Source organism: Pseudophryne corroboree, chromosome 6 (genome assembly GCF_028390025.1).
Source record: "Pseudophryne corroboree isolate aPseCor3 chromosome 6, aPseCor3.hap2, whole genome shotgun sequence".
Lineage (NCBI taxonomy): Eukaryota > Metazoa > Chordata > Amphibia > Anura > Myobatrachidae > Pseudophryne > Pseudophryne corroboree.
The window spans coordinates 113,751,134-113,769,812 of record NC_086449.1 but is presented as its reverse complement, the minus strand read 5'-3'; the positions used below and the strand labels follow the sequence as shown (position 1 = coordinate 113,769,812).

At 43.6% G+C, this 18,679-nt stretch overlaps 1 protein-coding gene and 1 pseudogene across 1 annotated transcript in view; both read right to left on the bottom strand.

Annotated features, from left to right (window-relative positions):
- Window positions 1–3,291, bottom strand: part of LOC134936596 (adhesion G protein-coupled receptor E1-like) — a 156,098-nt gene extending 152,807 nt beyond the window's left edge. The window contains exons 1-2 of the mRNA XM_063931703.1: window positions 3,222–3,291; window positions 1,457–1,579 (exon numbers count right to left, since the gene is read on the bottom strand). Coding sequence (XP_063787773.1) covers window positions 1,457–1,579; window positions 3,222–3,258 — 160 coding nt within the window. The 5' untranslated portion in view covers window positions 3,259–3,291. The remainder of the gene's footprint in view (window positions 1–1,456; window positions 1,580–3,221) is intronic.
- A 10,935-nt stretch (window positions 3,292–14,226) lies between these two features.
- LOC134937649 (5S ribosomal RNA) lies at window positions 14,227–14,345 on the bottom strand (annotated as a pseudogene).
- Window positions 14,346–18,679: the final 4,334 nt, after the last annotated feature.

Sequence of the window (18,679 nt, the reverse complement as noted above, 5' to 3'; positions counted from 1 at the left end):
AAAGGTGTTAAACAGTAGAGCTGACCCCCCTTATATAGGGGTGGTAATACAGATGATTAATCCCACTCGTTTCAGATTAGCACACAATTAACTTCATACTACATAATAATAACATAATTCATAAACAGAAAAAGTTGTGAGGCAAAGTATATTATGAACTTTTTGTTTAATCACTAAAATTAGGTTGGAAACGTATTAAAATTGATGTTTACCCTTTTATTATTGGTTTACTTTGGACTCCCGGTCACATGACCTTCCTAGTGTATACAGAGAGGAGGGTGAATCATTGTGCCAATGGAGAATTTGCCACACGTGACACCATTATCCAATGGAACGCACACTGGGGCAGGACATTCTATTCACCACATTGCACAACTATGGCGCAGAAGTGTCCACAATGGGCCACACAATTACAGAACTTAACATAACAAGGCTGCGGACAGAACAATGCGGAAGTTTCATAGACAGAACACACTAACGGTGTTTGAAGTCCTCTAATTCCAAATTGGATTCCATTAATTGACCACAGAAGCGGTAAATGCCTTTAGAACTGGATTGCAGGCAGCCCATGATGGGCTATGTCTGAGATATAAATATTGAACTGTCCATGAATTGAACCTTCCTGTACTGGACTTAATTATATATGTCAAGTGACTTGCTCATCGAGTTCAGATTTCAATAGTTTTAATCTGTAAGCGATCAATTACTAATTTTTTATTGTTTTATTTCTTATATTAAATTGTCATTACTATTTGACATTCTCAATTTATTATATAGTAGCGCTGTGCATTCATAGTTGTCCCATTAATGGAAACAAGATGTACACGGTCACATTATTATGACCACCAGCTAATAGCCAGAGTAACCGCCGCATGCAGCACAGACAGCAGCTAGACGACCTGAACTGTTATTTCAGACACACATCTGGCAGCCCCCAGGTTCATTTTGATGGTGAGCTGCTCCACTGTAGCATGTCGGTCGGCCCTCGTGCACCTACGAAGCCGAAGTTCACCTTTCACATCAGTGGGATGCGGAGCTCCGTAGTTTCCACGTCGGTTATTCCCAATGGTGTAATTTGTCCAGTCACAATTCACCACAGCAGCACGCGAACACTTCATAAACTGCGCTGTCAGAAATACTGCCACCCTTGCCGATAATCATCACCTAAATCGCCCCTTTTATCAATGACAACAACGAGTGATATCTGTGCAGACGGCCTATCACACACCTTACATACCCACTAAGCCAGCGCATGACACATGATGTACTTCATGCGTTACACACTGCCGACATCAAATGTAGGAGGTGGTCATAATAATGTGACTTGACCGTGTATATACAGCTTTAAGTTAAAATAAAAGATTGAGGTAAAACTTTCAATTTGGTCATTGAACTAATAATTTAGATAAAGGCGGTGCCCCTACAATTGGACACAGGGCTTGTCACAGACACTCACCTCTACAAACTCTGACACCTTTTCTTACACATGGGTAATATCCTTTCTCACAGTGGCACTTGGTTTTCAAGACACAGCCACTGTTTAGTGGGCAGATCCATCCATTCCCGCACCGGGTCTCATCTGTTGTGGGACAAAGTATCATCTTGCTTCATATGATCAAATCAAATCTGTGTCTTACCTTCTATTCTCCTGTTCTTATTAGGCAAATGCTTCACCAGATGAGGAATGTCCCAATGCTTGCAGTGGCTGCATTTTTTGGGCCCTGACTGCGGTTTGGACACTTTTGAGTACAACAGAATTGATCACTGAAGGCATACAGTACTTGCTTACATTATAATAATGCCTTTCAAAAGATCCCAGGGGGCACCTCAAGGCACCCAAACGATCCAGGTTTTAAAGATATCCATGGTTAAACATAGAAGGTTATAATTAAGGTAATAATGAAGTCAGCATGGGTATATTAGGGTGCCATGAACACGACTTGGGGAACCTCTGCTATAGTGTGTATTACATAAATTGTGCAGTTTAATTAGATGTAGAATTGAGCTGCTCTAATATTAGCTGTAACACTGCCAAATATATGATGAGATGATATGCAAGGTTCCGGCACAACCACGATTTTGTGATATGATGCCCTTATATTGGGGAAAGCTCATGTCTTACTGCGTGGAGATGGTGGTGATTATAGAGCTGTGATAGCTAGAGGAGTGCGGTATGTATGGGCAGTAGCGGCGTCTCCTACTTACTTATAGTAGGAAGGCTGCTGCTACCCCTGTACCTGGAGTGGAGAGGAAACAGTCAGACCCAGGTCCCGACACCCGTATAATGGATCTGGCAGGTGCCGAGACTGGGGCATGTGCAAAACTCTGGCTACTATGGAATGCATTAGCTGCAGCCCATAGAAGCCGGATTGGGCTGCGCAAAAGGCAGGGAGTGGCTTCCTACAGGTAACCAGCTCTTTGCTTGTTGAAGCCTGGTCTGGCTGTCCCAGAGGAGAGGAAACACCTCCCAATGGGATTGCCTGTCCCGCAGGTGACTGGCAGGTAGGACTTCCAATAGGATATCACTGCCAGTCAGAATGAAGCCAGTGCATCCACAGACTGCGTATGGCTCACTGACAACTGGGAGGGGGGCTGCATTCCTGCAGCCTATGGGTAAAATCTGCTACTGATGAGCCTTCTTGCTATATTCGCCATACGCAGTGCATGTGCAGTAGAAGACACCTAGGTTTTGTTCCACCTCTACAGTATACAGTCCTTCTAACACATATCAAGATGTATCTATTGTGTTGAAGATTTATTTCAGACTGAGTAAAGTGAGCGTAGATTTAGATTTCTCCTTCATAGTGCAGAAAGGCACAAAATAGGTTGTAGTTGTAGCAATCTCCCTGACTCCCTGAAGAGTCTAAAAATCTCCCTGATTGCACTTACCCCCATTATGTAGCTGTTATATACTTGTTATATACTTGGAGAAAAGATAAATCATATACTGTATATAATGGCATCGGTATGCATCTTTTACCATCTCAGGGCGGCATGTGATTTGTAGCAGTAGCAGTTTTGAGTAAATCACAAATGCAGTCTCAATAGTGATCCATGCTGAATGAGGGCCCAAAGCCTTAGACCAATTGTAAGTCAAGTCCATATACTGTGTCCATATACTGTATCTGACCATTCTTACATAACATTACATTACATGACATAAAAGAAGGCTATGAGATAATGGTACAATGCTATTCCATACATAATGAAAATATACTGACCTAAAAGTGTCTCTTTCTCTCCTGGACATTGGTTCATGTGTTGCTGAGAGATCACAGTGATGGTGAGTCCTATGAATGAGAGCAGAGAATATTCAGCATACACAATAGTGGCTCCCATGTCTACATTTACCAATACATTTACGGTAAAACGGCCTACCTATGATAACGCCATGCCTCCTGATGTGCTGACCTGGCGCAATAGTTCTAGGCAAATTCACCAAACACCCACTAGTATGAGCGATGTACTAACATTTTTCTTGGGTTCCTGTATCTCAAATATATACTGGAGAATTCAGCCTTCAGCACACTCTTATGGCTCTTGGTTACCGTAGGTCACCATAACTGACAGGCTGCTCCCATTGGGGTAGGCGATGGTCAGTGTTACAGAAACATTGTGTGTCAGACCCGTTTTCTGGGTGTGCCGAAGCCAGCTTGACTGGCCCCAGCAGTGTAATTTCTCCAGACATCCTGAGTAACGCAAGGGATACTCAAATGACCGATGTTCATGCATTTGATCTGATGTTGCATCTAAACAGGCAGCAGTAGCTCAGACAATAGACAATCTGAAATAAACCAACTGCACTTAGGGTTCACATATGCAGAGTAAATTGACAATGCCGCGGTGTAACAAATTGCATATATTTATTTTTTTACAGTCAATAGTTATATATCAATTCTAAAAACATAAAAGGAGCATAAAAGATGCTGTGCACAGCATGAAAGATTTAGATAAACAAGTAACTTGCCATGATACTTTGTAGATATTCAATAAATACACAATATAACAATGTAACGTTTTGGCTGTGAGTTTTTTAAACAACCATCATGTGCGAGTCGGGGATAGTGAGTTTTGAATTGGAAGCCGCTTCCAATTCAGTTTATCCCAGCTATTGACATTTGACTAATTTCATCCTGCGAGTGTTTTTTTTTCTTCCAATATTGATACTAGCAATACCAATGCCTTTTGGAGACACTGGACTATTCAAATATATATAGGGTTAAAACTCACTATCCCTGACTCGCACATGATGGTTGTTTAAAAAACTCATAGCCAAAATGTTGCATTGTTATATTGTGTATTTATTGAATATATACAAAGTATCATAGCAAGTTACTTGTTTTTCTAAATCTTTCATACTGTGCACAGCATCTTATGTTCCTTTCATATTTTTATACTTGATACATAACTATTGACTGTAAAAAAAAAATGCAATTTGTTACACCGCGGCATTGTCAATTTACTCTGCATATGTGAACCCTAAGCACAGTTGGTTTATTTTAGATTGCCTATTGTTTTCTTAAACCTACAGGGTTTTTTTCCCAACAGCGAATTGGGGTCGCAGCTGCGTGACATAAATCATTGAGTATTTATTTCTGGTAATTCTTGAGCATCAGCGCCTAGGTATTCTTTAAATTAGTAGTAGTTCAGACAAGACTGCAGCAAAATCACCATTCACCTCTAAATCAGCCCCTTAGGTGGATGATACAAATTATGTGTATGTTAGTATTATACAAATGGGTGATTCTGTGCTAATATTTCTACATTTGCTCATTATTATCTAACCCTAATCCCTCCCATTTCCTAACCCTAATCCCTCCCCCTCCGTTACCTAACCCTAATCCTTCCCTCCCCATTACCTAACCCTAATCCTCCCCTTACCCATTATGGTACCTATCCCTAATCCTCCCGCTAGTTCTAATGATGACATTCTAAAAGTGTTGGCATTTTACGTCAACATTGTTGTGATAGGAATACAACATAGTGTTAATTATAATTTTGTGATGTGCTTTTATTAGTGATTGCACTCTCTAGTCCAGGACAATATTCCTGAGGAGGGGGCTGTTTTCACTTTTCACTATGAGCTATTGTATTTCTGGCATATGGGTTATTAGTTAATTTGAGTAACCAATCCAGTGTGTATCCTATAATTTGCATGTACATGTAACTCCTATAGTAAATACTATTGTAGGGTACATGTAATTGCTATAGTAAATACTATAGTAGGGTATTGCCCAAAGAACTTCACTTCTTTGCAGAGCCGGCCCTAACCAATATGATGCCCTAGGCAAGATTTTGGCTGGTGCCCCCTAGCACCACCGCTGGTTCCGCCTCTGACCTTGTACCCCCTATATTTTAAATAGGAAAAGTTCGCACATTTGGCGCACAGCACAAAAAGGGGTGTGTTTTGCTGGCAAGAGGCATGGCCACACAATAACCCCAATTCCAATTACGCCACACAGTACTGCAACTTTATTCACATATGATCATGCGATAGTGTCCATAATTCATATTACATCCCACAGTAGTATCACTTTACCTTATAAACGTTACTCCTCACAGTAGAGCCCCTTATTCACATTACATCACACTGAATTGCTCCTTATTTACATTACACCACACCATATTGCTTTTTATTCACATATAGTAGTGCCCTTTCTATACGCAACGCCACATAGTAGAGCACCTTATACACATAATGTCACACATTAGTAATGCATTTACACACATTCCACACAGTAATGCCCCTTACACATATGACATACATTATTAATATCCTTATAAACATAATGCGCCTTACACATTATGCCAACCTTTATTAATGCCCTTTTACACATAAAGGGGCAGATGTATTAACCTGGAGAAGGCATAAGGAAGTCATAAACCAGTGATAAATGCAAGGTGATAAACACACCAGCCAATCAGCTCCCATATGTAAATTAACAGTTAGGAGCTGATTGGCTGGTGCATTATCACCTTGCACTTAACACTGCTTTATCACTGGTTTATCACTTCCTTATGCCTTCTCCAGGTTAATACATCTGCCCCAATGTCCCTTACACATATGGCGCACATTATTAATGCCCGTATACACATAATGACACACATAGTGCCCTTTACACATATGTTGCACATTATTAATGCATTTTTACATGACACACATAATGCTCCTTACACATATTCCGAACACTACTGCACAACCAACCCACTCACATGCACACAGCACTCACACACTGCTACTAACACTGTGACCTCTGCCTCTGCTTGGATACAGATGTGTCCTCATAAATATTGCCTCAATGCTAACATAGGGCACCTTTTTTTATGAAAATGCATCGCTATGTGGCTAGGATGCACAAGCAGCTTCTGCTGATTAAAATGATATGCAGCATGCCTATATTCTGTGTGAGACTGTGGCTGTATCTGCATATGAAATGATACACAGAATATAGGCATGCCGCATATCATTTTAATCAGCAGAAGCTGCTGATGCCCCTAGGCATATCAAATGCCCTAGGCAATTGCCTAGTTTACCTATGCCTATGGCCGGCTCTGCTTCTTTGGAATGTTCGCTGCTGCAGGACAAGAAAATTGAAAATGATTCTAGAGTGGGGAAAGATTCTAGAATTGCTGATTGTTATATCTGGACAAACCTATGTGGATTCAAAATCTGTAGCTAAGTACATTAAATTTCTACTTCATTTTTCTATGTTATAGTGTGTGTATTTTTGTCTTCACATAATACTCCATTGCACTCCTGAAACCCTACCCTATAACTAGTTCCACTGGGAACATTTTTTTTGGCAAACTAGGTAGGAATGCTGTGTGAGTATCTGGAGATAAAAATTTATTTTAAGTCAGAAAAAGCAGAAAAGTACCCATCTTGAAATACTTAGTTCCAGAACCTGAGAACCAATTATGAGGACTGTCTGTCAGTATATACAGCCTATACAAAGTAGGAATGCTGTTGAAGATTTAGAGAATATTGATATGAGTATTTACCATATCAATAATATTAGTATGTGCCAGAAGCTCGATCTGTGGCTGCAATTCTCAGCCTAGCAGCGCAGAAGATTTGTGAGTGAGGCTCACGCCTCCAGGAGCTGCAGGTACAAGCTGATTCACTTCATGTACAGAACTGTGTGCTGAGATCATGTGTACAATCCCAGGATAAATGTGCAAAAGATCTGCAACAACAGTTCAGGCATTACATTGTTAAAACTGTGAATAAGCGGCAGAGACATCGTAAGAGACCTGATGTGGGGTATCGGTGAAAGCCGGACCGGACCAAATTCCGGAACGCCGGACGAGACCCGCTCCCTGCAGCGACCCCTGCCGCTGAGGAGTTTTGTGTGCGCGCGTCCGTCCGGGGGGCGTGTCTGACAGGCTGTCAGCCGGGAGACGGGGAGCGAGAGCTTAGAGCCGGCTCCTTTCAAGAAGCTGCGGCTGCTGCTCCTTGTGTGCAATTTATGCAAAGGGGCCTGGTTGCTTAATCGGAAGCAGATCCCTCCTCTTCGGCCGACGGCGCCATCTGCCCAGTGACATCTGGGAACATGACGCATGTGCACTACAGGACGCTGCCCAGTACCGCCAAGCGTAAGTATATTTGGGAAGGGGGATGTGGACTCCCCTGTCGGGCCCCTCCAGCAGCCTGGGACAGGGTAATTAATACCTGATTACCCGCCTCTTGGCACCACTGCATGTGGCGCTGCTCATAAATATTAGTTTTAGAATCCCCTGTCGGGCCCCTCCAGCAGCCTGGGACAGGGTAATTAATACCTGATTACCCGCCTCTTGGCACCACTGCATGTGGCGCTGCTCATAAATATTAGTTTTAATTATATTTTTTTATAAAGGCGGCGTGGTCACACCCCCTACCCTCCCAACAAAAACAATGGGCAAGTGGTCATTTATTATTATTTATTTATTTATTTATTTATATATTTATACTGCTCTAAAAAAGAAAAAAAAACCCTCCCTATGCAGCCAGTGTGTGAAATAGATGAGCTGCAGCACCAGCAGCTATGTCCGTTCTCCCCCCTCCATCCCTCTGCCCGAGTGTAGTACCAGCGGGGTAGGTGGGAGGCTGTCAGCCCTGCACAGCGGTTCCCCTGTGTGACAGCAGCGCACAGACAGCGCCACTGTGCAGGGCTGACAGCCTCCTAGCAGTGCAGCAGCTTCGTGCGGGAGCCGGCAGGGATTTCTCCCTCCCCACTGACAGCCCGTCCGCGGACCCGCCCCCCGGACGGGGACGCGCTTTCACAGCTCCCCAGCGGCAGAGGTCGCTGCAGGGAGCTGATCCGGTCCGGCATTCCGGAATTTGGTCCGGTCCGGTTTTCACCTAATCCCCCTGAGGTGGGTGCTATCCATTAGAACTTTTTACATTTACATATAACAGGAGTCATATAGACAACTTGTATGTGACCCTCGAATCTCAATATGACAGGATCATTCCCTCCAATTACAATAAACCAGTAAATACTAACTCTTATTTGCAGTACAAAAGTGCACATTACACACCTTGGAAACACAACTTCCCAAAAGGACAGTTTATGCGTCTAAAACACAATTGCACTGACCAAGAGACCTTCTCTATCTGGGTCGGGGCCGCGTTACCGGTGGCCGGGATACCGGGCACAGAATGCAAGGGGGGTGAGGGAGGGGCGAGCGTAACAAAGCTCCTTGCGGGCTCGGTGGCCACAGGTCTTATTCCCACTCTATGGGTGTCGTGGACACTCACGAGTGGGAATAGTCCCTTCTAGTCGGCATGCCGACTGTTGTTATTGTAAGGGTTCCGGATGCAGGGGGAGTTATTGTGACCATCAGTCTCCTGCCCATAAATATATCCCCTCTATCCAAGCCCTAGACTAGAGTTTATGAATTATTTTAAAGAAAGAGGTTATCCAGATAACGTTCTCTCAAAAACTTATAATGAAGTATATGATATGGATAGACAGACCATCTAAACCATCTACTAATCTAAAAAAGCTGGAACTAGTGAACATGATAATTTAGCATTTATATGTACAGTATGTACAATAAGGGTGCACAGGAAATTAGAAAAATCATCTCCCGCTACTATAGAATCCTGAAGCAGGATAATGTTTTGGGAGATCTATTACACAAGAACCACGTATTATTCACAGAAAGAACAAATCTTTCAAGACTATCCTAGCTCCAAGCCATCACACACCCCGGCTTTGGTTGGGTAGCGTCTAGATTCTCTTCGCGCTAAGGACCTTTCCCATAACCCCCTGGGTCCATGTCACAATCTATTTGTAATAGTAAAGTGTGGCGAGCGAAGCGAGACACCGAGCCCGATGCGTGGCGAGCGAAGCGAGCCCGCGAGGGTCCAATGCTGCATAGATAAATTAATTTGCCCCAAACGATCGGAGAACAAAGGAGACATTTAGATGCTGTAAGGGCGGAAGTGCTCTCCTGCCCTCTCGTTTTGTCACGTCCAGGTCCTTAGCACGAAGGCAACATAGACACAACCGCTTTGGTTGCTGGGACGACCATGACCCATAACATAATCTTCCGGGTCATGTGATGTATTGAACACGTGACTCTGTTCACGATCTTCACTTCTCTACATATCCCCCGTGCCTGTCCACATAAACACAGGCACCAATATTAATTAATTATTAATATTAATTATAATTATAAATAATAGTATAAGGAAGTTTATGGGAATTTAATAGATCTATAGGCTGACTAGGTCATTACCCGATCATGTGACTGGAGTTAACCAATTGCTATTGCTAGGCCACAAAAAAACAATTGGATTGGCACCAAAGAATCACGTGACCGGCCTCTAATGTTTATAGTTGCTCTAGTCAACAAATATACAAATATTTTATCTATGATATATTATATTTGATTTACGTGTTGATGCTAACAGGCATTGCCCCAGCTAAACATTTTTTTATCATTGGTTTTGCCTATTACATTGACCATAAATAATTTGGATTAGTCCTGGACCACCAAACCAAGGCATCCCTGCACGTGTCCCGAGTCACCCCAGGGTGCCACGGCACACAGTTTGAGAACCACTGTGCTAAATTATTTTTATTGTTGATAATCGGAGACATGCAGGTGCACACAGTTGTGTCATACCTGGCAGATATATAAGGAGGTACCTGGAACATTGCAACAACCCAGTGAAATGCCTTGAGATGCAGGAACTCTTTTTCCTTACTTTATCTGGACTCCCCACCACCATTCCTTTGGATACATTAATGGACATACAATACTCTCCAGTGAAAATCTCCTTTTTATTTGCACCGATCTGAGGATACCCATAGAGCACGTCTGGACACTGCGAGTAACAAAGGAGTGCTTATATATTGGGGACTGCATCACTCTGGCCAAGACAGCCATCAGAAGAGCATTTTAGGACTAATCCAGAGACGGTCCTAGTCCAGTTGGTGAACAATAGAATGAGTAAGAGACATAACATAATTATGACATCTAATTCATGAATTCTGCCTCATTTTTATCAATTATTTCATTAATAAATTGAGTATTTTTAAAATTAATTAAAAACAGTCTAGCATATATATTAGATTTATTCACAAGCGCTTTTATATATATATATATATATATATATATATATATATATTATTATTAATTTATGTATTTATTTATTTTTTCCATATTAGAACTTTGATTGTTGGGCAGCAATTGCATAAATAAGATTATTATTATTATTATTATTATTACATTTTATTTATAAGGCGCCACATGTGTTTCGCAGCGCCGTACAAAGGACAGTACAGGGAGACAAAACATAGCATTACAGTCAATAAATAACAGAAATAGAGTACAGGTAACAGAGCACCACACGTTCTCAAGACATAATACAGCTAAGATGTAAGTATTGAGGGAGTGATCATCGTACTACTAGAGGCTGGTGGCAATAGATGGAGATGAGCCTTTACTAGCAGGATAATGATGGTCGTTGAGTAGGGGAGAGCTGCGAGTGAAATGTGTCGAGACGAGGGCTTAGAGAACAAGGGGAAAGAGGGCCCTGCTCTGAAGAGCTAACAATCTAGTGGGGAGGGGCGACAGACAGATGACAAGAGGTGCAGGCAAGTGGGAGGTAGCCTGATGGCAGTATGCAAGCAAAGCTGAGATGTTCACGGCATGAGGCAGGGGGGTGGAGGCGCGGCTTCAGCACTGGGTTATGCATCGGGAGGGTATGCTTTGATGAATAGGTGGGTTTTTAGTGCCCGTTTGAAGCTTTGCAAGGTCGGGGAGAGTCTAATGGAGCGGGGGATTGTAAATCCTCTGATGAAGGAATTAAGTATGAAATGTCAGGGGAACAACTGAGACCAATTACAACTACCCTATAACTGGTTCCACCAGGAACAATTGTGAACATGTCAAAATTCTGAGAATGTCGGCATGTTGCCGGCTAATATTTTAACAATGTCAAAATTGTGGGGTCAACTTGTTATTGTCGACCTAGTGACTGCATCCCGATGGCGTTTCACATTAATGACTGTGGAATATGTATAATAATGTTACAAATGACATGCCACAACTGAATACATGGGTCTCTGTATACAGATTATGGGGCTGATTCAGAGTTGGATGGCAGCTGAGTGTAATGTATTACCCTGACTGTACACACAAAGACGTTGTTGTGTATAGAGGCGCTGGCATCAGAGATGGCAGGGCAAAGTGATGGCCATTCCTGGGCAGTGTCACTGGAATGTCACTGCAAGCGGCTGCATTCTCAGATGCACAGCAGCTTCTACAGATGCCATGTACAGATGAAGACACTGCGCCTGCCGTAGGCTGGACACGATGATGCACCAATGGTGGACTGTCTGGAACCACCAACGGTGCTTCTGCGTGCACTGAAAGTGGGCGTCTTGCACATTCCAGCACAGGTGTCTGCACCAGGGGAAGGCTGAAACTAGCATTTCTATATTATCATCCAACCAGAGACATTTTGGCACCCTGTGTCCCATCAGCTTCCTACCTGTATACAGACATCATACCCCGCATGGCACTTCACTCTGCACACTGTCAAACAGCTGCACAAACCCCATGCCAATTGCACCCAAAGTGGGTGCATGGCACCTTGGGGTGCTACAGGACATGGGTGCCACAGGTTGGTGGTCCAGGATGGAATCAAACTTATGGTCAATTTGATAGGCAAAACCAGTGCTGGTGGCTTGCAATCATAGAATATGTGGACAAACAGGCGCACAACCCTGTCCTCCACCACCCCAGAACTGAGCCTCTGGAGATGACATATAAGTCCTATATACAGATGTTTCCTCATACTACGTTGCTGCAGTTGTGCCAAACAGCACCTCTTGGGGTGGGGATTATTGGTACAAGGTATTGAGCACTAAAAAAATTCAAACCCATTGTGGATTACCGTGGGTATGCACGATCCAATACCTGCGCTCCAAAAATGATTGTGGTGTTTTCAGCTTTGAAATCCCCCGCAGCACGAGAATAAAAAAAGATACTTACCAGTCTGGTGGTCTCTGCAGTTCCAGTGGTCTTCCCTCCACCTTTGCACTGGGGAGGGTGCTCCTGGGAGGTGTGGGGACTGCTGGGAGGCGAGGGGGCTGCTGGGAGGTGAGGGCGCTGCTGGGAGATGTAGTTCTCCCTGCTGCTGCCTCCCGGGGGGAAAGGGGGGGTCCAACACATACACAAAGGTGGTCACACACATTCGCATTCACACTCACATCATACTTGCCTACTTTTGAAAAAGCATTTCAGGGAGATGTGAAAGTAACACCTATCAGCGCGGACGCGCACTGCTACATCTGAGAGGCGTGTCATAAACATGACTTACATCCAAATGTAAATGAGCCCCAAAGTTAGTAAGATCTACTTGTTGAAGAAAAGACTCTTATATTTTGCAGAATTTGTTCAAGTGTTGTGCTTTACAAGAGGTTCCATATACTGTAAGTGGCCATGAGAAACTTTATTTAAAATGCATGTAGCCATAGGGATCATTGGGTAGATGTATTAACCTAGGGGGTCATTCCGAGTTGGTCGCTCGCAAGCGGATTTTAGCAGATTTGCTCATGCTAAGCCGCCGCCTACTGGGAGTGAATCTTAGCATCTTAAAATTGCGAACGATGTATTCGCAATATTGCGATTACACACCTCGTAGCAGTTTCTGAGTAGCTCCAGACTTACTCGGCATCTGCGATCATTTCAGTGCTTGTCGTTCCTGGTTTGACGTCACAAACACACCCAGCGTTCGCCCAGACACTCCCCCGTTTCTCCGGCCACTCCTGCGTTTTTTCCGGAAACGGTAGCGTTTTTTCCCACACGCCCATAAAACGGCCTGTTTCCGCCCAGTAACACCCATTTCCTGTCAATCACATTACGATCGCCAGAATGATGAAAATGCCGTGAGTAAAATTCCTAAGTGCATAGCAAATTTACTTGGCGCAGTGCGGACATTGCGCATGCGCATTAAGCGGAAAATCGCTGCGATGCGAAGATTTTTACCGAGCGAACAACTCGGAATGACCCCCCTGGAGAAGGCATAAGGAAGTGATAAACCAGTGATAAAGCAGTGTTAAGTGCAAGGTGATAATGCACCAGCCAATCAGCTCCTAACTGTTAATTTACATATGGGAGCCGATTGGTTGGTGTGTTTATCACCTTGCATTTATCACTGGTTTATCACTTCCCTATGCCTTCTCCAGGTTAATACATCTGCCCCATTGTACCTTATGTACAAGGAGAAAAAGTATGACTCTTGTTTGGGCGCACTCTTATTATATTTTCTTAAATGATGATCAGTAAGTGATGAGCCTAAAAATTGATAATGTCGTCTTTAGCTTGTACTCTTTTCCACACATAAGAACTCAAAACAAGATAAATTCAACATGAGTAGCCATGATTATATAGTACGGGAAATATGTCTGGAAGAAAAACATTTTTTGTTTCAAAATAATATGTGAAATGTTCAGATCTTAATTATACCTGGATAATTGCATATCGGAAAGGTAGCTACATCTCAAGCTGCCTCCGTCTGCCAAAGATCTGTACAAACTTTGTTTGTATTAATGCGGCCCTAAATAGGGTTAAATTAGTGAGTGGGAGAACCCACACACTGTTTAACAATTCTAATAGTTTGCCACTATCATTGATAAGTAAATCGTAAGACTTGGAGATTAAAGGAGTAGTAGGATTAAGTATAAGTGGTGATACTGCTGTTGGCGTTATTACCATAGGGAAATCTTCCTACTTCACCGGGTATTCCCTAGCAGTCACCTGTCTAGGTACTGACCCAGCCCACCTCCGTTTAGCTTCCAAGATCGGACGAGATTGGGCGTGAACGTAGGGGTATGGTCGTAGAGAGAACTTGCCCTACATCACCAATGAGAGTGCACCGAAACGGAAGGATTGATTCCTTCTCGGGAGAAAAAATATAATAATAAGACTGTAATATAATTGGGTGGGTAACGGTAGACGGATAAGTGTGAATCTGCTGTCCACGTTAGACTAGCGAGACGTGTACCTGAGGGGACACGTCCGCCAGAATCGTGGATGAGAGTTCACAGAAGGAAGAAAAGTAGGAACGTAGTGAAAGAATTTAAGAAGTATTGTGAGGACAGTTGATTAGATGCTCTTGGTCTCCTTTCGGTCACCTGTTTTGTTTCAATATAGTGAGTCTTGGTGAACCTTATACCCAATGCAGGGAAATGGCACTGGTGTTTCCATTTGAATGTATGTAACTGTGATTTATTTTTTTCACCCCAAGAATGTAACAGCTGCATAACGGGGTTAAGGTGCAATCAGGGAGATTGCTGGACTATTCAGGGAGTCAGGGAGATTGCTGGACTATTCAGGGAGTCAGGGAGGTTGCTGCTATTTCAGGGAGTCTCCTGCAGAATGAGGGAGCGTAGGCAAGTATGATTCACATGCGTTATGCTGTGTGAGTGTAGTGATTAACTTTGCCAGTGTCAGGGCCCACGACTCTAGTCCCGACAGTCCCCCCATCCCCAATGGCAGCCCTGCCTGCATGCAATAATAAATGTATGTATTTGCACCAGTTGCATTGTAACATGGGGCCTACTTCAGACCCGATCGTTCCTCTGCATTTTTGCAGAGGTCTGCCAACAGATAGCCGCCCATAGACAGTGAAAATCTGCCCTGTGCAAGTGTGTGAATGCATGCGTACACCGTGTGAAAAAGACAGCGGACAGCTGCAAATCCGTTCGCAACTCACCCAACACTGAATGATTTTTCCAGTCTGTGCGAAGCCCAGGACTTCCTCCTACAGTGCGACAGAACCAGGCTGATCGTGGCCAGTGCTGATGTAAAAAAAAAAAAAAAACACTTGGGAACGCCTGCATTTTTCCTGACACTCCCAGAAAATGGTCAGTTACCACCCCCAACCACCCATTTCCTGTCAATCACTCTGCATACAGCTAGCGATCAACATTTTCGCACCATCCTGTCGCTGTTTGCCATTTCACCTGCGCATTGCGGTGCATACACATGCGTAGTCATTCGATAATCAGCCGCTGTGCGTTTTCACACAACAGGGATCGGATCTGAATGAGGCCCATGGTTTGTAATTGCTGCCTTTCATAATTATATATTCTAATAATAATATTAATAATAATTGTATTTATATAGCACTAGCTGGAGTACCCGGCGTTAACCGTGATTTTAAGAATGTCTGTTTACAAAAATAAATGTAAATATTAACACACAGTATAAATAACATTGTAGATATCTGAATACCCGTGCTTCGCTACGGGATGAGGATGGTAAATTAGAATGATATTTGTTTGTTAATTTACGTTGGTTGGAGATCTAGTATCTAGTATATAGTATCCAAGAAAGAGGACGGCACTCACAGGGTTTTGTATATAGCGTTTGTAATCCACAAAAGTATCAAAGCATTATCGACGTTTCGGTGACGCAGCACCGTCTTCAGGATATATAACCATAAACCAATGTGACCAAGACCAAGATCTAGTATATAGGCATATCTTGCTTCCCTGACGCACTTTGTGTAGTGGCTGGATGCCTTTTTGTTCCCCCAACGGATCCTGCTCTTCCCACTATACAACTCTCAGTCTGTGGCTTCCTGTTGACTTCATTCCCCTCCTTACATCATGTCAGTGCCCCTGTGAAATGATCAAATTATTTACAGTTTCTTATATAGCGTAGCACATTATGTATCTCCTGATATACTCTGTGCTGCTGTGGGACCGTGCTACTTCCACTATATAACTGTCAGTGTGTGGGTTCGTGCTACCTCCATTCCCCTCCTCACATCATGTCACTGCCCCTGTCACATGCAGCCCTGTCATCACTGACATATCATGCATGTCCTGATATAGTCTGTGCTGCTGGCCCACCCCTAGGGGTGCTAGTGGTGTGTTATCCCCACAGTGTTTGTTCCCAGAGTGTAAGTCATATGTGTAGCAAGTTTGGTGTAAATTGCTCCAGGCATTCCAGAGTTATGCTGTCTGCTGAAAAACTCTGTGCTGCTGCCTCGCCGCTAGGGGTGTCTTACCAGCACAGTGTTTGTTTCCAGCTTGTAAGTCATATGTGTACCAAGTTTGTTGTTAATTGGTCCAGGCATTCTGGAGTAATGCTGTCTCCTGAAATACTCTGTGCTGCTGCCCCATGCCTGGGGGTGCTAGGTGTGTTACCCCCACAATGTTTGTTCCCAGAGTGTAAGTCATTCGTGTAGCAAGTTTGGTGTAAATTGCTCCAGGCATTCAGGAGTTATGCTGTCTCCTGAAATACTCTGTGCTGATGTCCCATGCCTGGGGGTGCTAGGGGTGTCTAACCCCCATAGAGTTTGTTCCCATATTGTAAGTAAGATGTGTACCAAGTTTGGTGTAAAGAGCTCCAGGCCTTCCACAGTTATGCTGTCTGCTGAAATACTCTGTGCTGTGACTACCCCCCCAACAGTGTTTGTTTCCAGAGTGTAAGGCAAATGTGTACCAATTTTTGAGTACATTTCTCCAGCAATTCTGGAGTTATGCTGTCTCCTGATATACTCCGTGCTGCTGTCCCGCCCCCTAGGGGTGCTAGGGATTTCTAAGTTTTTTAGTTGCCTCTGGCGTGTTTTATTACGCTTGTATGCCAAGTTTCACGATCTTCGCTTGTAAACTGTGGATTCATATAGAAAGACAGACAGAGGGACAAATTTTCACTTTTATATAGTAGAAGACTCTTTGGTGGTCATTCCGAGTTGTTTGCTCATTGCCGATTTTCGCTATGCTGCGATTTGCTGCTAAATGCGCATGGTATGCAGCGTGCATGCGCTTAGTTATTTAACTAAAAACTTAGCAGTTTTGCTGGTGTTTGTACGACGCTTTTCAGTGATCGGTAAATGATTGACAGGAAAGGGGCGTTTCTGGGAGGTAACTGAGCGTTTTCCGGGAGTGTGCTAAAAAACGCAGGTGTGTCAGGCAAAAACGCGGGAGTGTCTGGAGAAACGGGGGTGTGGCTGGCCGAATGCAGGGCGTGTTTGTGACGTGCGGCAGCCATTGGGTCATGAGTTGCAGCGGTTACATCATAGTATTATCTAACAATGTAAAGCATATTATTCTTCAGCTTCCCACCTAGAGAAGCGGTATACATAGGTGTGCGCAGCTAATTTTATTAGAGGGTGCACCGATGGAGGGGTGTGTCTAGCACCGCCTTTTAGGCGTGTCTAGCAATATTTTACATTCTCTCAGTAAAATCCCTAGTTCCTAATGATAAAGTAGATATACAGTAATACACCCCAGATAAATAAAATGAAACATAATAATGTGACCACCGGCCGTTGCTGACTGTCCACTACGACATAAAAACAAACAGAAGTGGAGGCAGCGCTTAGTTAAAAAAAAGATGGAATGTCAATAATTTAAAAATTTATTCTAAAATGTTTAAAATACAAGAATTATAAAGCACAATAATACTGATAGTCACCATGGATGATCATAAAGTTCTGCCTGTTCCTTTAATGGGTGGTATTTATGTGACTGGTGGTCGAGAGACTGACGGTCACATGACCTCCACCAACATCCCATCCCCTCACTATCCCGACGGTCAGCATGCCGACCAAAAGGGACTATTTCCACTTGTGAGTGTCCACGCCACCCATAGAGTGGGAATAGAACCCGTGGCAGCCCCCCTTTAATTATCCTGGACCTATGACACATAGCGCTGCCTCCACTGTTTGTTTTCACATGTTCCATAGGTCTGACTAACCTATTCTAGGCAGCAGCTGCTCTCCTATCAGAAACACAGTCCCATTTTGCACCCGATTCCACTTGTTGGTAGTTCCATTTTTTGCACCGCTACGACATAATCCTGAGTCCTAGCTGCCACTGCACCCTATCGCTGCTTACACTTCCCCAACCTATCCCTGACCCAGTGGCGGAATTAGCGAGTGGGCCTAGGTGAATATGCATTCCCCACACACACACACACATACAGACACACACACACACACACACACACACAGTAATGCCCCTTATTCTCATTACGCCACACAGTATGAGACGAAATTCACATTACGCCACACAGTATGAGTCGAAATTCACATTACGCCACACAGTATGAGTCGAAATTCACATTACGCCACACAGTATGAGACAAAATTCACATTACGCCACATGGTATGAGCCGAAATTCACATTACGCCACACGGTATGAGACAAAATTCACATTACAC